The 17761-nt window shown below is 36.7% G+C and overlaps 1 protein-coding gene across 5 annotated transcripts in view; it reads left to right on the forward strand.

The window, feature by feature from the left end:
* Arap2 (ArfGAP with RhoGAP domain, ankyrin repeat and PH domain 2) overlaps positions 1-6629 on the forward strand; it is a 181567-nt gene extending 174938 nt beyond the window's left edge. For all 5 annotated transcript variants that reach the window (XM_005392016.2, XM_005392019.2, XM_005392018.2 and 2 more), the window contains one exon: positions 4215-6629. In XM_005392016.2, the coding sequence (XP_005392073.1) occupies positions 4215-4601 (387 nt within the window). In that variant the 3' untranslated portion in view covers positions 4602-6629. The remainder of the gene's footprint in view (positions 1-4214) is intronic.
* The last annotated feature ends 11132 nt before the right edge of the window (positions 6630-17761 follow it).

Genomic DNA, 17761 nt, shown 5'->3' on the forward strand with positions numbered 1-17761 from the left:
CTTGCTTTCCTAAGGTTCTTTTGGAAGTTGTGTGAAAGTACCTCAAAAAGCTTCCTGAAGGAAGTGACTTATAAAGCTAATTAGGTAATTAGGAGGGAGCTCGCTCAATAAGCCAGGAAAGTAAATTGTTGGCAGAAGAAATCACATAAGAGGCGGACAGAATGCTGAAGAATGCACAAGCTACATACTACTTGTTGGTGCTTCGTTTCTGTAAAATCTGGAAACCTGCCTCAACTCTGTGTCTACAGCTTCTTCATCGGTAAATACGTGGAGTGAATAAAAGCCTCTACATTGTAGGGTTGTTGTGCTGATTAAATAATTATACTTGAGAATGCAGTATAATTACATCTGACATGTCATTAACGTACACTGGGACAAAATGATAAAGAACATGGAGGACAATTCACCAGCTTTCACAACTGCCATGAGCAGCTGAGTGTGGTGGCTCCCACTGATGGCCTCAACTTCTAGGGAGACGGAGGCAAGAAGACCATTTCGGCCTTGGGGGCCACGCTGGGCAACGCAGTGAGCTCCTCTCTCAAAGGACAAAAAGGTGGAGGGAGCCATTCCTTTTTAAATGACTTCTGTAAAATAATGAACAAAGAGGACTGGTACAGTTGAACAGAAAATAATAATAATAACCCATCCATCTGTCCCTTACTATCCTGGAGCAATTGGGTGTGCTGGAAAGGTGCACGTCACTTTCAGAAAACCAATCTGAGCTCCCATTTCAAACTGTGTGTGTGTGTGTGTGTGTGTGTGTGTGTGTGTGTGTCATTCTGTGTCTTAAAACGGAACAGCTTCTGTGGTCAGGACCTCAGCCAGGGCACAGCAGGGACAGCTTATCTCTGCTCTATCGTAACTGCACCCAGAGCTGGAAAGCTAGAGGTTCGGGAGTTATCTGAGGACTTCACTGAGTCTGAGGACTGGCTTTAGAGGTGGCCCACTTCCATGGCTGGCAAGTTGGTGCTGACTGTAAATAGATTTATACACACACCTGGAAGGACCTATAAGAAATTGCTGAGTTTGCCCTTGGGTTCCATGGCTAGAGGAAGACTTCGTTTTCACTGGGCCAATTTCTGCCTTTGCAAACTTGCTGTGTTACTTTTATGAATAGAAGAGAAATGTGTTTATAAGAGGTTTGGCTGGACTTAGTGAGTAACTAAGGTGATGCCTAGGGTGAATATTTTACACCCTCAAAACTACTTGGTGTGATTATCAGAGTGTTGATGAGAGGTTAAATTTATCAGTTATTTGAAAATCCAGAGTTCGCATGAAAACAAAATTTTTTTTGGAAATCCAAAGCCTGTGTGGTGGTGGGTGGTGTACACTTGGGAGGGGCAGGTGCTTTGCCTTTGGCAGTGAACTCTCTACCTTTATAGGCTCATTGCTGGACCCCTGTAAGGTACTTAAGTTCCCAGCAGAGGCGGAAGTGTGTAGCACAGCCAGGACAACAGACAAGGACCTGACCTGCTTTTAAACATGGTGACTGGAAGGCAAGAATGCAGATGCAGGTTACCGCCAGTGACATGGCCATAGGAGGACTCCTTGCTCTGGCCTGTGCAGGTTGTGGGATGGCATCTTAGGTTACAGTCCTCAATACAGTTGTCAGATCAAAATATTTTTGTATCTGTTAGTAAACAGCACTGCTCTAAATATCTTTAAAAAAGAAAAAACTGTTTTAGCTGCTTGGCCCTTTCTGTGGAAGCCCTGAAAATCTCACAGTCCATGACGCAGGCTTGCCTGCAGCTCAGGGGCTGACTGGCATGGCATTAAGCAAGGGGAGCGAAGCCCAAACCTGGGCATCAGCGAGTTGATAGTACACGCCAACCAGGGACATGGCTGTGTTTGCCCAGCCTCTGCTCTCTGCGGTGGCTGCTCCAGAGGAGCCTCATGGGAACAGAGCCACTACAAAGGAGTAACCCAGAGCCTGCAGCAGGCTGTGCCGCAGCAAGGGTCCCATCGCCCCGCCCATCTGGGCCTGGCCTCCTCGAGTGTACAGAGGTACCTGGTCCCTGGGCTTCCCTCTTCTACAGTCCAGGGTGATGATTTCTGAGCAATCCTTCCTTACACACATTGCAACAGTGTCTCCATAAGACCCTCCCCAACCTCCTCCACATCAGACCAACTCTGAAGGTGGCTAGTTCCCAGGCTCACGAGGCACTTCAGGTGCAGGTCTCAGCTCTGCAGGGCTGTGGACTTCCCTAGGGACATCTTCATGCAAGCACTCCTTCAGACATTCTGGTAGCAAGAGGGGAGAGTAGCAGGCACCTGGCAGGCCCAGGAATTGGGAGCCATTTGGAGAGTTAATTAACACAGATATGCTTGGCCACTCCTGGAACCACCAGCAGGATTCTGGACCACCCTCCGGCTCTCTTAGTGCCTACTCTGAGGCATTGTTCACAGCACTGGACACAACCCCAGCACACCCCGCGCTTCCTACTCCCATAAGGCCACGAGTGAAGTAGGAAGCTGTATTCCCTGCACTACCCATCTCGAAAAGACCAGGGACGAGGCTGGGAACTGGATGCCACCCCACACCCCATGGCCTTGCATTCTGAACTCTCCTATGTTATTTAAGACAAATTATTTCTTTGGGTATTTCTAGCCTCTTATTTCAAAAGTTTTTCTTATGTGACCTCAGAGATTATTTCCTGAGTTTGTATTTCTGCATCATAAAGTATAACAACTGTGAATGATCATATAAAGTTCCAGGCAGTGTTAGGATTAAATTTAGTGATACGGTTCTGCGTTTTCTACCATGGAGATGATCAGCTAATTAGTAAATTCAATAGTAAAAGCACTTTAGAAGAATTTCTAATGTAATCTGTATACATTGGTCATGTTTTTCTGATCACGAGACTTGGTCCACATCTCTGGATTTAATGGGAAACATGTAAGAGCCGAGACTAAAACCTTGTGAGTGATTTGCTCTGATGATGCGTTCACTGCCCATTACTTCAGCTCTGACAGAAAGAGCGGCGCTCCGCAGCTGGGACTGATAGGCACCATTTCTCCGCTGCGACACAGATTGGCATTGCCTGGAGCAAGCCACCTTGTGCTCATCTAGTTTTACACTTTATCTGTCTTGCTCTTTAAATTAAAACCTTGTCATTTAAGGACAGTAACCCTCTCCAGCCCACACTGTATTATTCATGTAAAACACTCCTGGTTTCCTATACTTGCTTTTTCCTTACCCTGTACTCTCACTTTTAACAGATCACTTTTCCCTTTCGTCCTCACCTTCACCCTGGCTTATAAATCATCTAGGCTGATGTTAAACTTCACGGTGTACCTAAAATTTCAGGATTCTGTACACTAGTACTGGGCCCCTAAACTCTGTGTCTGAGCCTTTCTGCTGAAGAGCCGTGAAAACTGTTACTGTGATATGTAAAGCCGTATTCTATTCTGAGTTGTGATCCCTGAGAAACCAAGGAAAGTCTGTACTCTAGATATCCCCCAGCCACAGCTTGTCCTGCATACTGCTTTTAAAAGTCCACCTCATTCCACCGCAGGTGTTACGTTGCAGTCTACTTCTAGTTCTTGTAGGTACTGACAGTTCACAGAGCGAGTGTGAACTCTAATCCACTAATATAAAAGCAGGCATTAACGTATTCTCATGTTTTAAAAACTATACTCAGAGAATCTTAATTGGGATTATGTAGGAGAAAGGTTTTATTAGTTAGAAATTTTGGAAGAATAAAACGGAAAAGGAGTGAAGGAGATTTCTCTGCCTTAGTACTTCTGAGCATCGTTATTAGGTGTTACAAATCTCAAGGAGAGGGCTGTACAGAGCACGTTCCTGGCTCATGCAGCCAAGGAGAACATTGTTTTCGTCAGGGCTCTGTGTACAACTCTTTTCAAACTAAGGCTGAATGCACGTATGTCACACAGAAAGCAGAAATGAGTTGGAAGAGGGTGGTTTGAAATGAGAGTCAGTCTGAATAACGAACATGAAAGACATCTTTGAAGCACTATGTTAAACGCATGTTAAAGTGAATTTCTGTCATGTGCATTTCATTCGATTTTGCAGCTCCAGCGCTAGTATATAAATTCAGATATGCCACTTATGCCAAAGTAAAATTAGAACCTACATTACGGAAATAAACTCTTGTACAGGAAGCGTCAACTGTTACATGGAATGTATTTTTTAAACATCCATTTTTGCCAAACCGTGCTTTCCTGTAAAACATTTTATTTTCTTTTATTTTTAGAGTGCGAGGGCAGAACTTGAAAGGCTGCGGCTCAGTGAAAAGCATGGGAGGGAAGAGTCCATGGAACCCAGCTTAAAGGACCGGGCCTCCATCGTGGCCCAGTGCCTGGAGCACAAGGAGGACAGACTTCGAGATCGGACCAGAAAACACCGGAGTTTCGTCTGTCTGGAGGACACAGAGGCCGAGCTCCAACAGGGGCAACAGAAAGGCCAGAAGGGCCTAAAGGCGTTGAAGAAGACCGAAGACAAGAGCAGCAAAGCTGCTCTGGACTCAGACCATAAACTGCCGTCAAAGGTAATTGAAGAACTTAGTGTGGTTTTACAGCGGTCAAGAACCCTGCCTAAAGAGTTACAAAGTGAACGGATTTTGAACAAAGAAATAAAATGAATTGGTCCACAATTTTTTTTTAAATATTGTATACAGTATGTGTAAAGCAGAAACCAGACTATGAAATAATTCCTAAGTTTGGAGGCAGACTTGTCTCTATTTAAGAAGTGTGTCTATCTAAACTTAAACATTTAAAGAGCATTTTAAAATATGTATATATATGTGATTAAGTGTAAGATAAACTTCGTTTTGCTCTGAACAAAACTTGTAAAGTTCCATTGTATTAACTTTGTGTAAGAAAGCATCGCGTTACTCTAAGTGGTCAACCCTTTTAAAGTAGTCTGCTAAGTGGGTAACTTATGAGCAGAGGTCTCAGACTGTACTGTATTGTATAAAATGCTGTGTTTAAATAAAGCCTATGAAACTATCTGTAACATATTTTGCACTTTGAGAAAACTTGTATATTAAGTTACCATATGTTTTTGGGTTTACATGGGGTACGCAGGAGGGAAAAGAAAGGGAGTGAGTAGAAAAGGGGGAGAATTTATTTTAGTGGCTAACGGGTAACATTGAGTTTTTAAAAAGAAGAAAAGTTAACGTATGCTCTACCATCCAAGGAAGTGACCTAAGATTCATTCTAGTTCACTAAGGACCAGAATTTGTTAAGGAAAAACTGCTTGTTAAGAAAAACATCCAGGGTCTAAGCATGTCCTCAGGAGCTTTCAGACAACCAACCAGAATAGTGGCACTGGCTGTTCTTGTTTATGGCGGCGGTGAATGAGCCGCACTGTACATTCACTACACCCCAGCTGTTTGTCAGTGGCTGCTGAGAGGAAACATACACTGCACTGGAGAGGTTGGGGGCATGGGCCGGGCGCGGATGTCTTGTGCACTGTTGCTGTAGGCAGGCGAGGTTTTGAGTTCCTAACTCTGTTTTTGGTACGAACAAAATGCATCATTACGTGATCTTTTTGCTGCTGTTGTTTTGATGTTTAATGTTTTTTATTTGAATTTTTTTTTACATGAGGTTGTAATGTCTTTCTCTGCCTTGTCAGAACTAACTGGAAGTGCTTAACACATGGCCATGTTGGGGTAGGGGATAGTTAATGTCTATCTACTACACATTTCCTGACCAGCAGTTCGCATTCCATGTGGTTGTTTTGGGGTTTTTGTTGTCGTTGTTTTAGTAAAGCACTGGTATGCTGCCTATAATTAGGAAAATAACAAGGCCATCTATTTGTGTTTCCATATAAAGACACCTACAAAATTGGAGATTTTTCTAAGACGGGCAATAATATTTTATAGCTTATATTATGGGCAGCACTTTTCAACAGTTTCATTCAAATTGTGTTAAGTTTGATGAGCTTTGATATTAAAAACTATTTTATGGAACTAAATTTTATCCCTCACATTTTTTCCTATTTGTTAGGTGTTTTTCTTATCAGAATTTTTCCGTGTACAAAAGCCCATCCTTTGGTTACTGCAATCAGAGAAAAGTAATGTGCTATTAAGTTCTGTGGTTTTCTTTACTATAAAATTCTGATTTCATTGGGTAGGGGTAAAAATTGTTTACCATGAGTAAGAGTATTCTTTAAATCAAAATAAATTGGAGTTAAATAAATAAAGCTGCAGGGCAGTTGTTCTAAGATGCACTCCTGGTGAAACTTCCTTTGAAGCAAGAAATCTTATCCTGGAAGAAAAACTAATTTTAAACTATTATTTCTAATAAATAATGTTATTTATATTTTTATGGAAAAAGACCTATGGTAATTAATGTTTGGTGATGCTGAGCAGTGGGAAAGTGTCTACTGAGTTTTTAACCTGCTTTTTACTTGAATTTTCTTGAAATTTAAGCTTAAAATCTAATAGCTTCTGGTTTTCTTCCTTTTCTCAACAATTGTCTCCATTTTTCAAGTATAAGGGCTAAAAATAACATCTCATGTATTTTGAGTAACAGTTAAGATTGTTTTACAGATTCATTTGAATGTGCTGTTTTCTCTATTGTTTTCAGAAGTTGAAGGCTATGTTATTGTGAAATAAATTCTTTATCCATTTCTTTCTTTCATTAAAATTTGAATTTAAAGTATACTTCAAAGTGTCTATATAATTTTTCCAAGTATATCAGGATGTATATTACTTTATTTTAGAGGATGAATGTATTCAGATACCGCATAAATAGATGTTAGGCATTCTAGCTTTCATTTCTGCATACCTAAAGTTAATTATTGGCCCTGATTTTTAAATATTTGATTTTTAGAAAATAATTACTTGGTGGCTCATCAAACTGGTATCAAGAAGTTAAAATTAAGCAAAATAATTTAAAGAGAAATGTGATTTATGCATATAACTATATTAGCTAGTGATTTGTATTTTTCATATGACAATTTTTAATTCTAAACTACATAAAAACTACATTGCAGGAAGAAATATTTTTGCAAATGTATCATATTTGTTTGGACATGTATGTGTATGGTTGTTTTATCAGACTTAATCACTTAAGGAAGATGATGAATACTTGTACCATCATACGAATTTGCACCACAACTTGTATATTATCATTCACTCTTAATAGACTTTATTTAACAAAAGATAGAATTAGGTTTAAATTTTGAACATTTTTTTTGACATGATAAGTACATTTAGGGCTGGGGATATAGCTAAGTGGCATAAGCACCTGCCTGGCAAGCACAAGGTCCTGAGTTCAATTCCTGGTATCAAAAAAAAAAAAAAAAGAAAAAAAGTACATTTATCAGAAAGTAGCACAATCTTACAGATTACTAAGGTTCTTTTTTAAGGTGTAAGTTACTTCAATAATTTTTTGTTTAAAGTGATTAAATTATATACCCTTATTTTCTATTATATGGCTGCAATTTGATGAATGTAAAGTTTTTAATAATCCAGATAGTGCTGAAAATTTGATTAAAATTTGGGGCCCAAATAACCTCGTTTAAGTAGGTGTTATAACTACCTTGTAGATAATAATTTTTGTGATGAGTAATTTACCTATGTAAAAATTACACATGCATGCATGCACACACACTAGCCAGGTATATAAGGTAAAAAATATATATATTTATACATATATATATAATATGTGAATCTCATAAACTGAGTATTTAGTGAACCTTATTTATTAATGTGTTCTCTCTAGCTCTCATTTGATCTAAGTTGATACTTTTTACTACTGATTTTTCTAGCTGCTTCTAGCAGGGTTGCTTTTTTCCTCTTAAAATACCAGTGAAATAGAGTACCCCCAGGTTATATTTCAGTTATCTTGCCCAACAATTCATATGTTGAAGCCCTAACCTCAAGTACTTTAGAATGTGACTATATTTGGCAATGCATCGTTTAAGGAAATCACTGGGCTAAAAGGAAATCATTATCAATGGTCCCTAATTATTCCGATTGGCAGCCTAAGAACAGGACATTAGGACATACAAAGAGACAGCTAGATTGCATCCCAGCAGATAAAGGATCAGGACAGGACCTAATAAGAAAGTAGCCACCTACATGATAAGTAGAGAGACTGTCAAAATAACCAATCCTGCTGACACCTTAATCTTAGATTTCTGACTTCTAAAAATACTATAAAATAAATTTTAAGTCACCCAGTCTGTGCTATTTTGTTATGGCTGCCCTAAGAAATTAATATATCAGTTTGTGTGTTCATCAGTTAATACTGATACCTGGTGAGTAGAGGATCCCCTGATGCTAGCAAGTGTTAATCCTTCCACTTTTGTTGCCTCAAATCTCAGAACACTTGTATACTTTTGTATGTTGAGTGAGTTTCCATAAAAACGAATGAAGGGTAAGAGACACATGATGAGACGGAGTGTGCAGAATTCATCTGAATAACTCATACACTGAAACACAGTCTCACCCAAAATCGTAGCTCAGAAAAATTATATTTGGGAACTGCATTTTAAAATTCAAATTCTCCGATGTCAGCAACCACTGTTGCAGCATAGTACAAATGCTTCATCTTGTCCAACACAAATAAAGTGTTTAATCCTTCCGAAGAAGAACTAAGAGATACATTCAGTTAAACAATGGACCAGACTTCCAGGAAGATAGCCAAGCAGTAAACAATAATAAAGCAACCTCTCCAAGATTTGGACTCCAGACCCTGGAATATAACAACTTGTGGAAAAAAAGGAGGGAAGTGAATCCCCAGAACACAAGAAAGATGTGTAGGGAAAATTTAGGTTCACAGAGAAAGTGAAGAGAGACCTTTTTGGGGCAAGAAATGTGGAAGGATTAACACTTGTTAGCATCAGAAAAAAGGAGGTGGCAAACTGCACTTTCTCCTGGGGTCTAAACTCACAGGGTGAGAGAGGAGGATCAAATGTACAGTGACACGGTGAGGGCAGGTGACCCCAGAGGCCTCCAGAAAGACACACACCAGTGGAACAGAGCAGTGAATGCTGTGAGCCACATCAACCAGTGAGCAACTGTGGCCCCAGCATCCTCTGTGTCACCTGGAGGAGGGGATTGGCCAGATGCCATTTTAGAGAGGGCCCCTCTGAACCTGGAACACAGTGCAGTTGTGGGTTGGCTTCATCTCAGAACTCCCAGTGTTGAAGTTTCACAGGGCCTGGGTGAGGGACAGCTGTGGAAGACATCCAGGGTCAGGGAGCCGAGGCCAGGCTGGCAAGAGACACCAGAGTGTTATAGGCCAAACAACTCGGCCCCAACCCCACAAGAGGCCAGGATCAGCCTGAACTGCTGTGGAGTTAAAAGCACTAGAATCAGCACCAAGCCCTATACTGTAGGCATGCAGGGATTATCCAGCACAGATCTGGGCTTGGTCTGCCTCCTTTGTTCTACCAGTGACAGCAAAGACACACCATGAATTGGACACTCCCACAAAACTGTAGCCTCCAGAAGATAACCACAGGCTGGAAAGCAGAAACTTTTTTTTGCTTTGCTTTTTTTTCTTGATTGTTTGTTTTTGTTTTTTTCCTTCGTTCTTTCCCTCCTGTCTTCACTAGCTTCCCAAGGCTTCGATAATCTTCCTTTGTCCTTTAGCCTTGCTTGTAAAAGTCTCTTTCTGTTTTATTTCTCTATTTTTCCTCTTGTCTCTTAATTTTCTCCTAAGTCCATCAACGCATAAACCTTTAGAGGACATTGAAGATCCAACATAACATGTGCTGTTGATGACTACATTGTAATTCACATGTCCATGAGTATGCCACCGGCATCTCAAGTATACCATATCTAAAGCTTTTTACCTGCCACTTGGCCTTTCAGTTTTCCTGCTTTTCTGCTGATTTCCATTTCAAGGACTCAGGCTAAGCAGCATTATTCAGCTGATAAGGGGCAGAGCTGGCACTTGAACCTGTGTAATCTAGCTCAAGAGTTGACTTAAAGTTTTCTAATATCCAAGCATTAGCAAGGAAAGAGTGAATTTAATGATTGTATTAAATTGTAAAAGAACAAGGACACATATTTTAACACCTAGGGAACCTGCTAAAAATAAACTCATGGTTATGGAAAGAAAAATGGAAGAATAAAATATGAGTAATTCAGCAAAGAGAAACAGGAACATAAAACAGCTCAACGAAAATAATGGTAAGATGATAGGTATAAGACCAAATATATCAATACTTACACCAAGTGCAAAATAAATATTTCAATTAACAACAAAATCTATATTCTGCTTCACAGAGACAACCTGTAAGTAGAAAGACAAGTGTGGAAAGTAAGGGCTTGAAGAAAACTTACACACATTATGCAGATATGAATCCAAAGAAAATTGGTGTCCCCAAAATGATACAAAGTTGTCTGTAAGGCAAAAAGGGTTACTCCAGATAAAGTGAGACACTTATGAAGGAGAGGTCATTGTGTCAGAGAGACATAAATGAATAAGCTCTTCATATCCCCACTGCAATTGTAAGTTCCAAAGTTCACACTCCTGATGTGAGATGCTACAGACAGAAGTGCTTACGACACACAGATCAAACTCTGTAAATATGGTTTGTTTGTGCTGCAAGCATACAGACCTCTACACACTTTCTCCAACTGACTACCCTGGTAAACTTACAGTGAACATGGTACAGCACTTACTGGAAGGAACCAATATTCTCAAGTAAATTTGTATTTGTCTTGTTTCTTAATTATTGTCTGCCCAGCTACTCAATCACCTAATAAAAATGAGTGTCCTTTAATGAAATATATTTTTCTTTGGTAGATGTATTTGCTCCAAAAATGTATTTAGCATGTTATCACATATATGTTATTCTAACTGTATACCAACTCTTATCTCTCTGTAAAATAAAATTGTGAAATTAACTGACACAACTAACCTGAAACAGAATTGTTAAATTAGTAGTTATTTTTCCCACTGTAGGGTTGCCAAATTGAATAAAGAAATTAGATATCTAAGTAATATTTTAGAACAAATTGAAAATTAAACATTTAACATAGTAAGTCACATTAGTAGAGATGCGATGTTTCTTATGGTTTTGCAAAACACAATGACCATTTTTTCATATTATGGAAAATAATGTGTTGTACATAGGTAAATAGTACACACACACTCCACATAAATCAGTATTTACCTGAGATTTTATAATGATATAATTACCAATATTGAAACTACTTTACAGGGCTTTATTGGAATTGCTATACCTCATTAGTGACAGATGTTGCAGCAAAGTCTATAGAGGGATTCAAATACTTTTCCAATATTTTAAATGCACCAATTCAACCAATACAATTGAAACTTGGAAATGTGTAAATCATTTCTCTCAGTTGACTGCTGAAATGACAACATTTAAGAGTTACTGCATGTTATTAAAATGTACAATCTGCAATCACTTAAAGTCATTAAACTTGAATAGTAAAATCCCAGCAATAAACATTTTAAATTGCTTATAAAGCGGGGCCACGGTGATCTCAGCACTGTGGGAGGCTAAGGAAGTAGGATCACAAGGTACAACCCAGCATGGAAACCTAGCCACTCACAAAAGAAAAAGAAACAGAAAAAAAAATAGAAAGAAAGAGAAAGAAAAACAGAAAGAAAAAGAAAGAAAAGAGAGAAAGAAAAGAAAGAGAAAGAGAAAGAAAAAAAGAAAGGAAAGAAAAAAGAAAGAAGAGGAAAAGAAAGAGAAAGAGAAAGGCTGGTGGGGTGTACCTCAATGCAAGGACACTCTGGGTTCAATCGCCAGCAAAAAAGTCACTACTGCAAGACAAACTGGAACAATCATTATAAAATGTGCTGTAAGTAGCCTACAGGCACTAAGGAGATTTCCTACTATACCTCAGGAAAAAAATGCTTAATAAATGTTTCTCTTGTGATTGTATAAATATCAGAAGTTGTGGGCCCTATATTTAGTTAAAATTATTTCTACACTTAGGATAAATCCTTATATAGTAGTCTGTGGTAATGGTATACTACATTTGTTTAATCTTATTTTATATACTCTTACTTTGTCTTTCATTTGTTTTTTTTCTCCTTAATGGCTTTTAAATGAAAAATTGGGAAAGTCTCACTTATTTGTTATATATAGCCATCATTTTACACTGGAAGTCTAGATGTAGTCTCTTTTAATTCTTATTAATAATAACTTTCCCGCTTGATTTTTGAAGATACAAATTTGATAAATTCCTCATCTCACTACTCAAGTAGATTAAAATGTAATTGCTTTCAATGAGCAGTGCTAGAAACATACACATCTCATATCAGAAATTCAGTAGGCTCTTCTACTTACAAATTATAGTAAAAAATTATCCTGAAATAAAGTTGCTGATCTATCCATTTTTAAAATAATTGAGGTATAACTTATCAGCAAGTGCCAATGAGCTAGTCACAATATTTTTCTAAACTTCTTGGTACTACAGGCAGAGAGAGAACTTTGGAATGTAAAAGGTTGAGCCTAAGGTAGATGAATAATCCAATTCCTGCTCTGAAGTCCTCGGAGATGAAACACCTATAGAGAGATAAAGCCTGTACATATTGGCAGCAGTGTATTTTAGTGGTTGTAAGGATGTATTGGGCTTTTACAATGTGCAAGGCATTAGGAAAGCATCACTGACTTGCAAGATTTTTTAATAAAAGAAGACAAGTTATTTAAAACATAGCTCTCTGCTAGTTACATGTCTTAGTTAATGAATGTTAGTTTCCTTCTCATTCATTCCGTTTTTTATCTACTTTTAAAATTTCATTTAAGAAGTATTTATTGTGCAACTACATTCTAGCTAGTGTTGAACTAGTTAGCAGTGTCACAATTGGATTTAAACTAGTAAGATTATCAACTAGCAGAAGAACATGAATGTAGCCATTATACATCCACAATGCAAATATCTTGCTGGCACTCAGAGATATGATCAGACGTTTTCTAATTCAGTCTCCAAGTAAACACAGCCTCCTTTTAAATAAAATATTCTACTTTAAAAATATTCTAACTTTTACACAACTATTTGAAAAGTACATAAATATTTTACAAGAACAATTTGAAATCGTACTTGAGATCATCACTTAAAAAAAGTACAGTGCTGGAAAACATTTGAAGAGTAATTGTCTTGGGTAGGGGTGGAGATTAACTGCAAAGATACAGAGTTAACTTTCTGGAGTGAATGGTAATATTCTGTACCTTGATTGAATTTTATGCTACACAGGAGTATGTATTTAACAAAACTCAATGTGCACTTGAGATATGTGTATATTATTTTACGTGCATTTTACATGAAAAGTTTCATGCTAAAGTGCTCAGGGGATACTTGTATTTTAAGAAGAAATAAGATAAATTTATGGATAGATGGAGGAATAGAAGGATGTATAGTCTGACTGGACAAGTATAATAAAATGATAATTTTATAATCTGAGTAGTAGATTTTGGGAAGTTCTCTAAAAGTAGTAGATTTGGGGACATTCAACTTTGCTGTACATTCAGATGTTTGCATAAAGAAATGTTGGGAATAATGCAACATTTAGCGTGCATATCTGTATTCACACCATCTAGCAATTGTAGGTCAATAAAAGTATTCGTGGGCTGGGGATTTAGCTCAGCGGCAAAGCGCCTGCCTGGCAAGCGCAAGGTCGTGAGTTCGGTTCCTGGTACAGGAGAAAAACCAAAAAATAAAAAAATAAAAATAAAAATAAAAGTATTCTTGACTGCATTCAATTGTATTTAATTTGAAAGCTGCTTTTTAAAACACATCCTCTGTCCGTATAGTGAAAAATGTTCCCTGTGTGTGTTCTTTTTAGAACTCAGTTAACATTGCTTTATCCACTGCTGCAGATTGTATTAACGCTAACAACTTAATAAATTAGTGTTTTTTCTTTATTAATAAATTCAATAACTCACTGCTTTCATCCCTACTTCCTTTCCGATGTGTTCTAATAAAAATCTACTAACGGTTTTGTTTCCTGGCAATTTCTTTAGATTTATATTCAAGTTACTGCATCACTGATATCCATATTTTCCCTAAGGTCAGATTTTATTGTTTTTTTTTTTACTTCTATAAAAATTGTATTGACTACTTCAGTGTTCAGCATTTAATTACAAAAACAAATTTCTTGGTGTTCATAAATTTAACATGCCCTATTTTTAGGTTTGAACTATTCTCATAGCATGCACCAGAGCAGTAGTCCCGAAAAAAGATTCATTGCACGTGTCAGAAGAATGGATAAGAAATGTTATCTGCATTTATTGTTATTTTTAGAAAACTTTATTAATTTCTTATGTATAGATTTACCAGGGCGTACTCACTTGGTCTTTATCAGATAGTCATATACCACATGCTATATTTCAGTTTCCTAAAGAAAGAATGATAACTTTGCACCATGGAAGAGTTAGCTGTTAAACTCCTTGTATTATATGCAGTTGGCCACTGGAGATTTAAAAATATTTAATAGTTTTAAATAATTTAACCCTTACATAAGGGTTCTAAGTTTAGATTTAGAACTATAATAAATCTAAATAGGTTTATATGGAGATTTATAAATATTACTTTTAACAATTAACTTTTAGAAAACACGTGGTTTAAGAAGTTTTTAAAAGACAAAGATAAGGAAAAAAGAAAAAATAAAGACAAATTACAGAATAAAGTAAATACTCAAAATATGAATATATGAGAACAAAAAAATTACTAATAAATTCTCCTGAGTACAGAATTAGAAAACTTTATAGCCTTGTTGTGCATTAAAACATTCTGAAGTAATCTAAATGAAAGCTCACCTAAAATTATACTTATCAAGAAGACTATTTGAAATTACATCCAATACCATTAGTGACAAAGATATCTCTAAAGGAATTTCTTATCTTGCAATATTTATTAATTATAGGATGAAGTCTTCATAATCAACAACAGTTTATTTCTTAGACATGGAAAAAAAGAGGACAAATCTCTTCCATTTCTGAAAAGATTTTTTTAAAGCTATTGTTACTCAACAGTGTAATTTATAAAATTATGCTAAAATAAGTGATTATGTTTAGAAGTCATTTTTTATTGGTAGGCACAAAAAATTAATTGAATAAAGCCTGGTTTGTCCCACAACAGAAAAAAAGCAAATGTGTTTCAATGAGGAAAAAATTCTAGAAAGTCTAAATAGACATGTGTTTTGTGGGAAGGATAGCGTTTATTTAAGTATAAGCACACAAATATGTCCCAATTTATGGCATTTTCTAGATTCCATTTCAGTAGAGAAATACATGAAAAACAACTTTTACGTAATTCTCTAACAAATAAGAAAATAGTTTTTTTCACTAAATTCTAAGATGTAAATGTTAACACAAAAACAATCTGCAGCAAGATAAAATAGGTAAAACTCAATGGTATAGGTGTCAAGCACATCCTGAATGGAAGAACCCCAGTGGCACAGGAAATAGTACCAGGGATCAATAAATAAATCATATCAAATTAAAAAGCTTCTGCACAGCAAAGGAAACAAACAACAAAGTGCAGATGCAATCTACAGAATGGGGAAAAAATTATCAGCTATCCCTCAGAAGACTAATACCTAGAACATATAAAGAACTAAAAAATATTAGACCCTCCCAAATAAAAGTCACAGTGAAAAAAATGAGTGAGTTAAATTAGTAGACATTTCTTAACATAAGATTAAATGCCAATAAATACATGAAAAAATGTTCAGCGTTTCTGGCCACTAGAGAAATGCAAGTAAAAACCACACTGAGATTCCATCTTACCCCAGAAGGAATGGCTATCATAAGAAATAAAATAACAATTTGCTGATGAGGTTATGGGGAAAAAGGAGAACTCATACATTGTTGGTGGGAATGTAAACTACTACAACAATTAGGGAAATCAGTAAGGACATTCCTCAAAAAAACTAAAACTAGAAATTCCATTTGAACCAATTGTTTCCCTTGTAAGTATTTTCCCAAAAGGGTTAAAGACATCATATTATAGTGACACATGCATATCCATGTTTACAGCATCATTTATAATAGCTAACTCTTGGAAGCAGCGTATATGTCCATTAACAGAAGAATGGGTGAAGAAAATGTGGTATTTACATACAGTGAAGTAGTACTTTGCCATAAAGAAATAGAAACTTAGATTGTTTGTAGGCATATGTATACACCTGGAGATCATAATGTTAAGTGAAATAAATCAGATACACAAGTTTAAGTATAACATGGCTTCTCATATGAGAAATCCAAAATACAAATAAAAACAACAAAAACGATAGATAATGGGAAGTAGGGAGCTAGATCTTAAAATGGGAAGGAGATCAAGAGATGGAGGGAGGGGAATTGAAGGGGGTGAAAAATAACTAAGATGTGTTATGTACTTGTACCAACTGCCTATGATGAATGTGATCATTATGCACTGCATGCATGCACTAATCAAATAAAAGAAAACATCAGTGTCTACTTGAAATACCTACTTACATATAACCCCTCATAAATGGACTTCTTTGAGAAAAATGAAAAGGAAACTCCAAGAAGAGAGCACAACACATGAATGCTACTGTGTCATCATTCAGAGACACACACCACTATGTATGATTTTCTTCTAGGGTTGTGTGCTTCTGCTGTAAATGTTCTTATTTGGTGAGAGAAATCCAAGGTATTTTCACACCAATTTTGTTTGAGTTGGTTAAACCTAAAAGTAAAATACTACCAGGTATAAAGTTTCAAGTAATATAATTTTTACTTTCTGGTTGTAACACACCACCTACACCCCAGCTACAGATGTCATAAGTCATAAAGTAATGTACTTGCTCAGAATGCAGAAGAGCTGAACTAGTACATCACTGTGGGTGAAGTTATTGAGGAAGATCCTCTTCCTTAAGGTATAAGAGATTCCTTCCTAGCCATGAGACCAAATCTCAAATTATGTATTATGCAGCTTGCAAAACCTCTTTTTATGGAATTTTACATGAAGTATATACTGAGTAAATCTGTGCTACATAAATCAATTAATTAGCAAATAACTTACAATCTTAACGTTATTATTGTCTCTCCACTAAGATTGCTTTCATAATGCTTAATTAATTCTAACAAAAGTAATGTAACTGTAAAAAAATTTCAAGGATATACTCTACAGGGCAGGATATTTAGTCACGTATTTGTGCTCAAAATACTAAGCATTATAGTCCATATCTTTGGACTTTCTTAGGATATTTTCTAGAGTGAAATGTTTCCATTTTTCTTTTTTTTTATTTTAAAAATAAAAGGAGGAAAACATTAACAGACAGCCTTTTACAAAATAGCAAAAGAACAGTACAGACAATGTAGAGTCACAAACAAAGTGGTAGGAACTTAACAATGCCTGTTGTATTACATATTGATATCTTCAAAGTGGTTTCTCATGAAAACAAATTGAGACATGCAATATTGATCAATCAAGCACTCCTTAACAGTTTCTTTCAGCAAAGAAATAGAAGACAGTAGATCAACTATGTTAACTATCCTGTATATACATACATACAAAATTTCTTCCTCTTTCCCTTTTCTTTTCCCCACATCCCAGTTGCGCTTTACTCTTGAGCATTTTCCTATCATTTCACAATGTCCATCATACCTTGGACTTTATGGTAACTCAGGTTTTACACTAGTGAGAAAATGCAGTGCTTGTACATGCAGGTCTGATTTATTTCACTTATGAGTATGGTCTCTAGTTGTGACCATTTACCTATAAAAGCCTCAAGTTTATCTTTCTTTACAGCTGAGTAATATTCCATTATATAAAAGTACCACAGTTTTCTTATCCAATTCTCAGTGGATGGACATTTGGGTTGCTTCCAC

Source organism: Chinchilla lanigera, unplaced genomic scaffold (genome assembly GCF_000276665.1).
Source record: "Chinchilla lanigera isolate Chin_1 unplaced genomic scaffold, ChiLan1.0 scaffold00042, whole genome shotgun sequence".
NCBI lineage: Eukaryota > Metazoa > Chordata > Mammalia > Rodentia > Chinchillidae > Chinchilla > Chinchilla lanigera.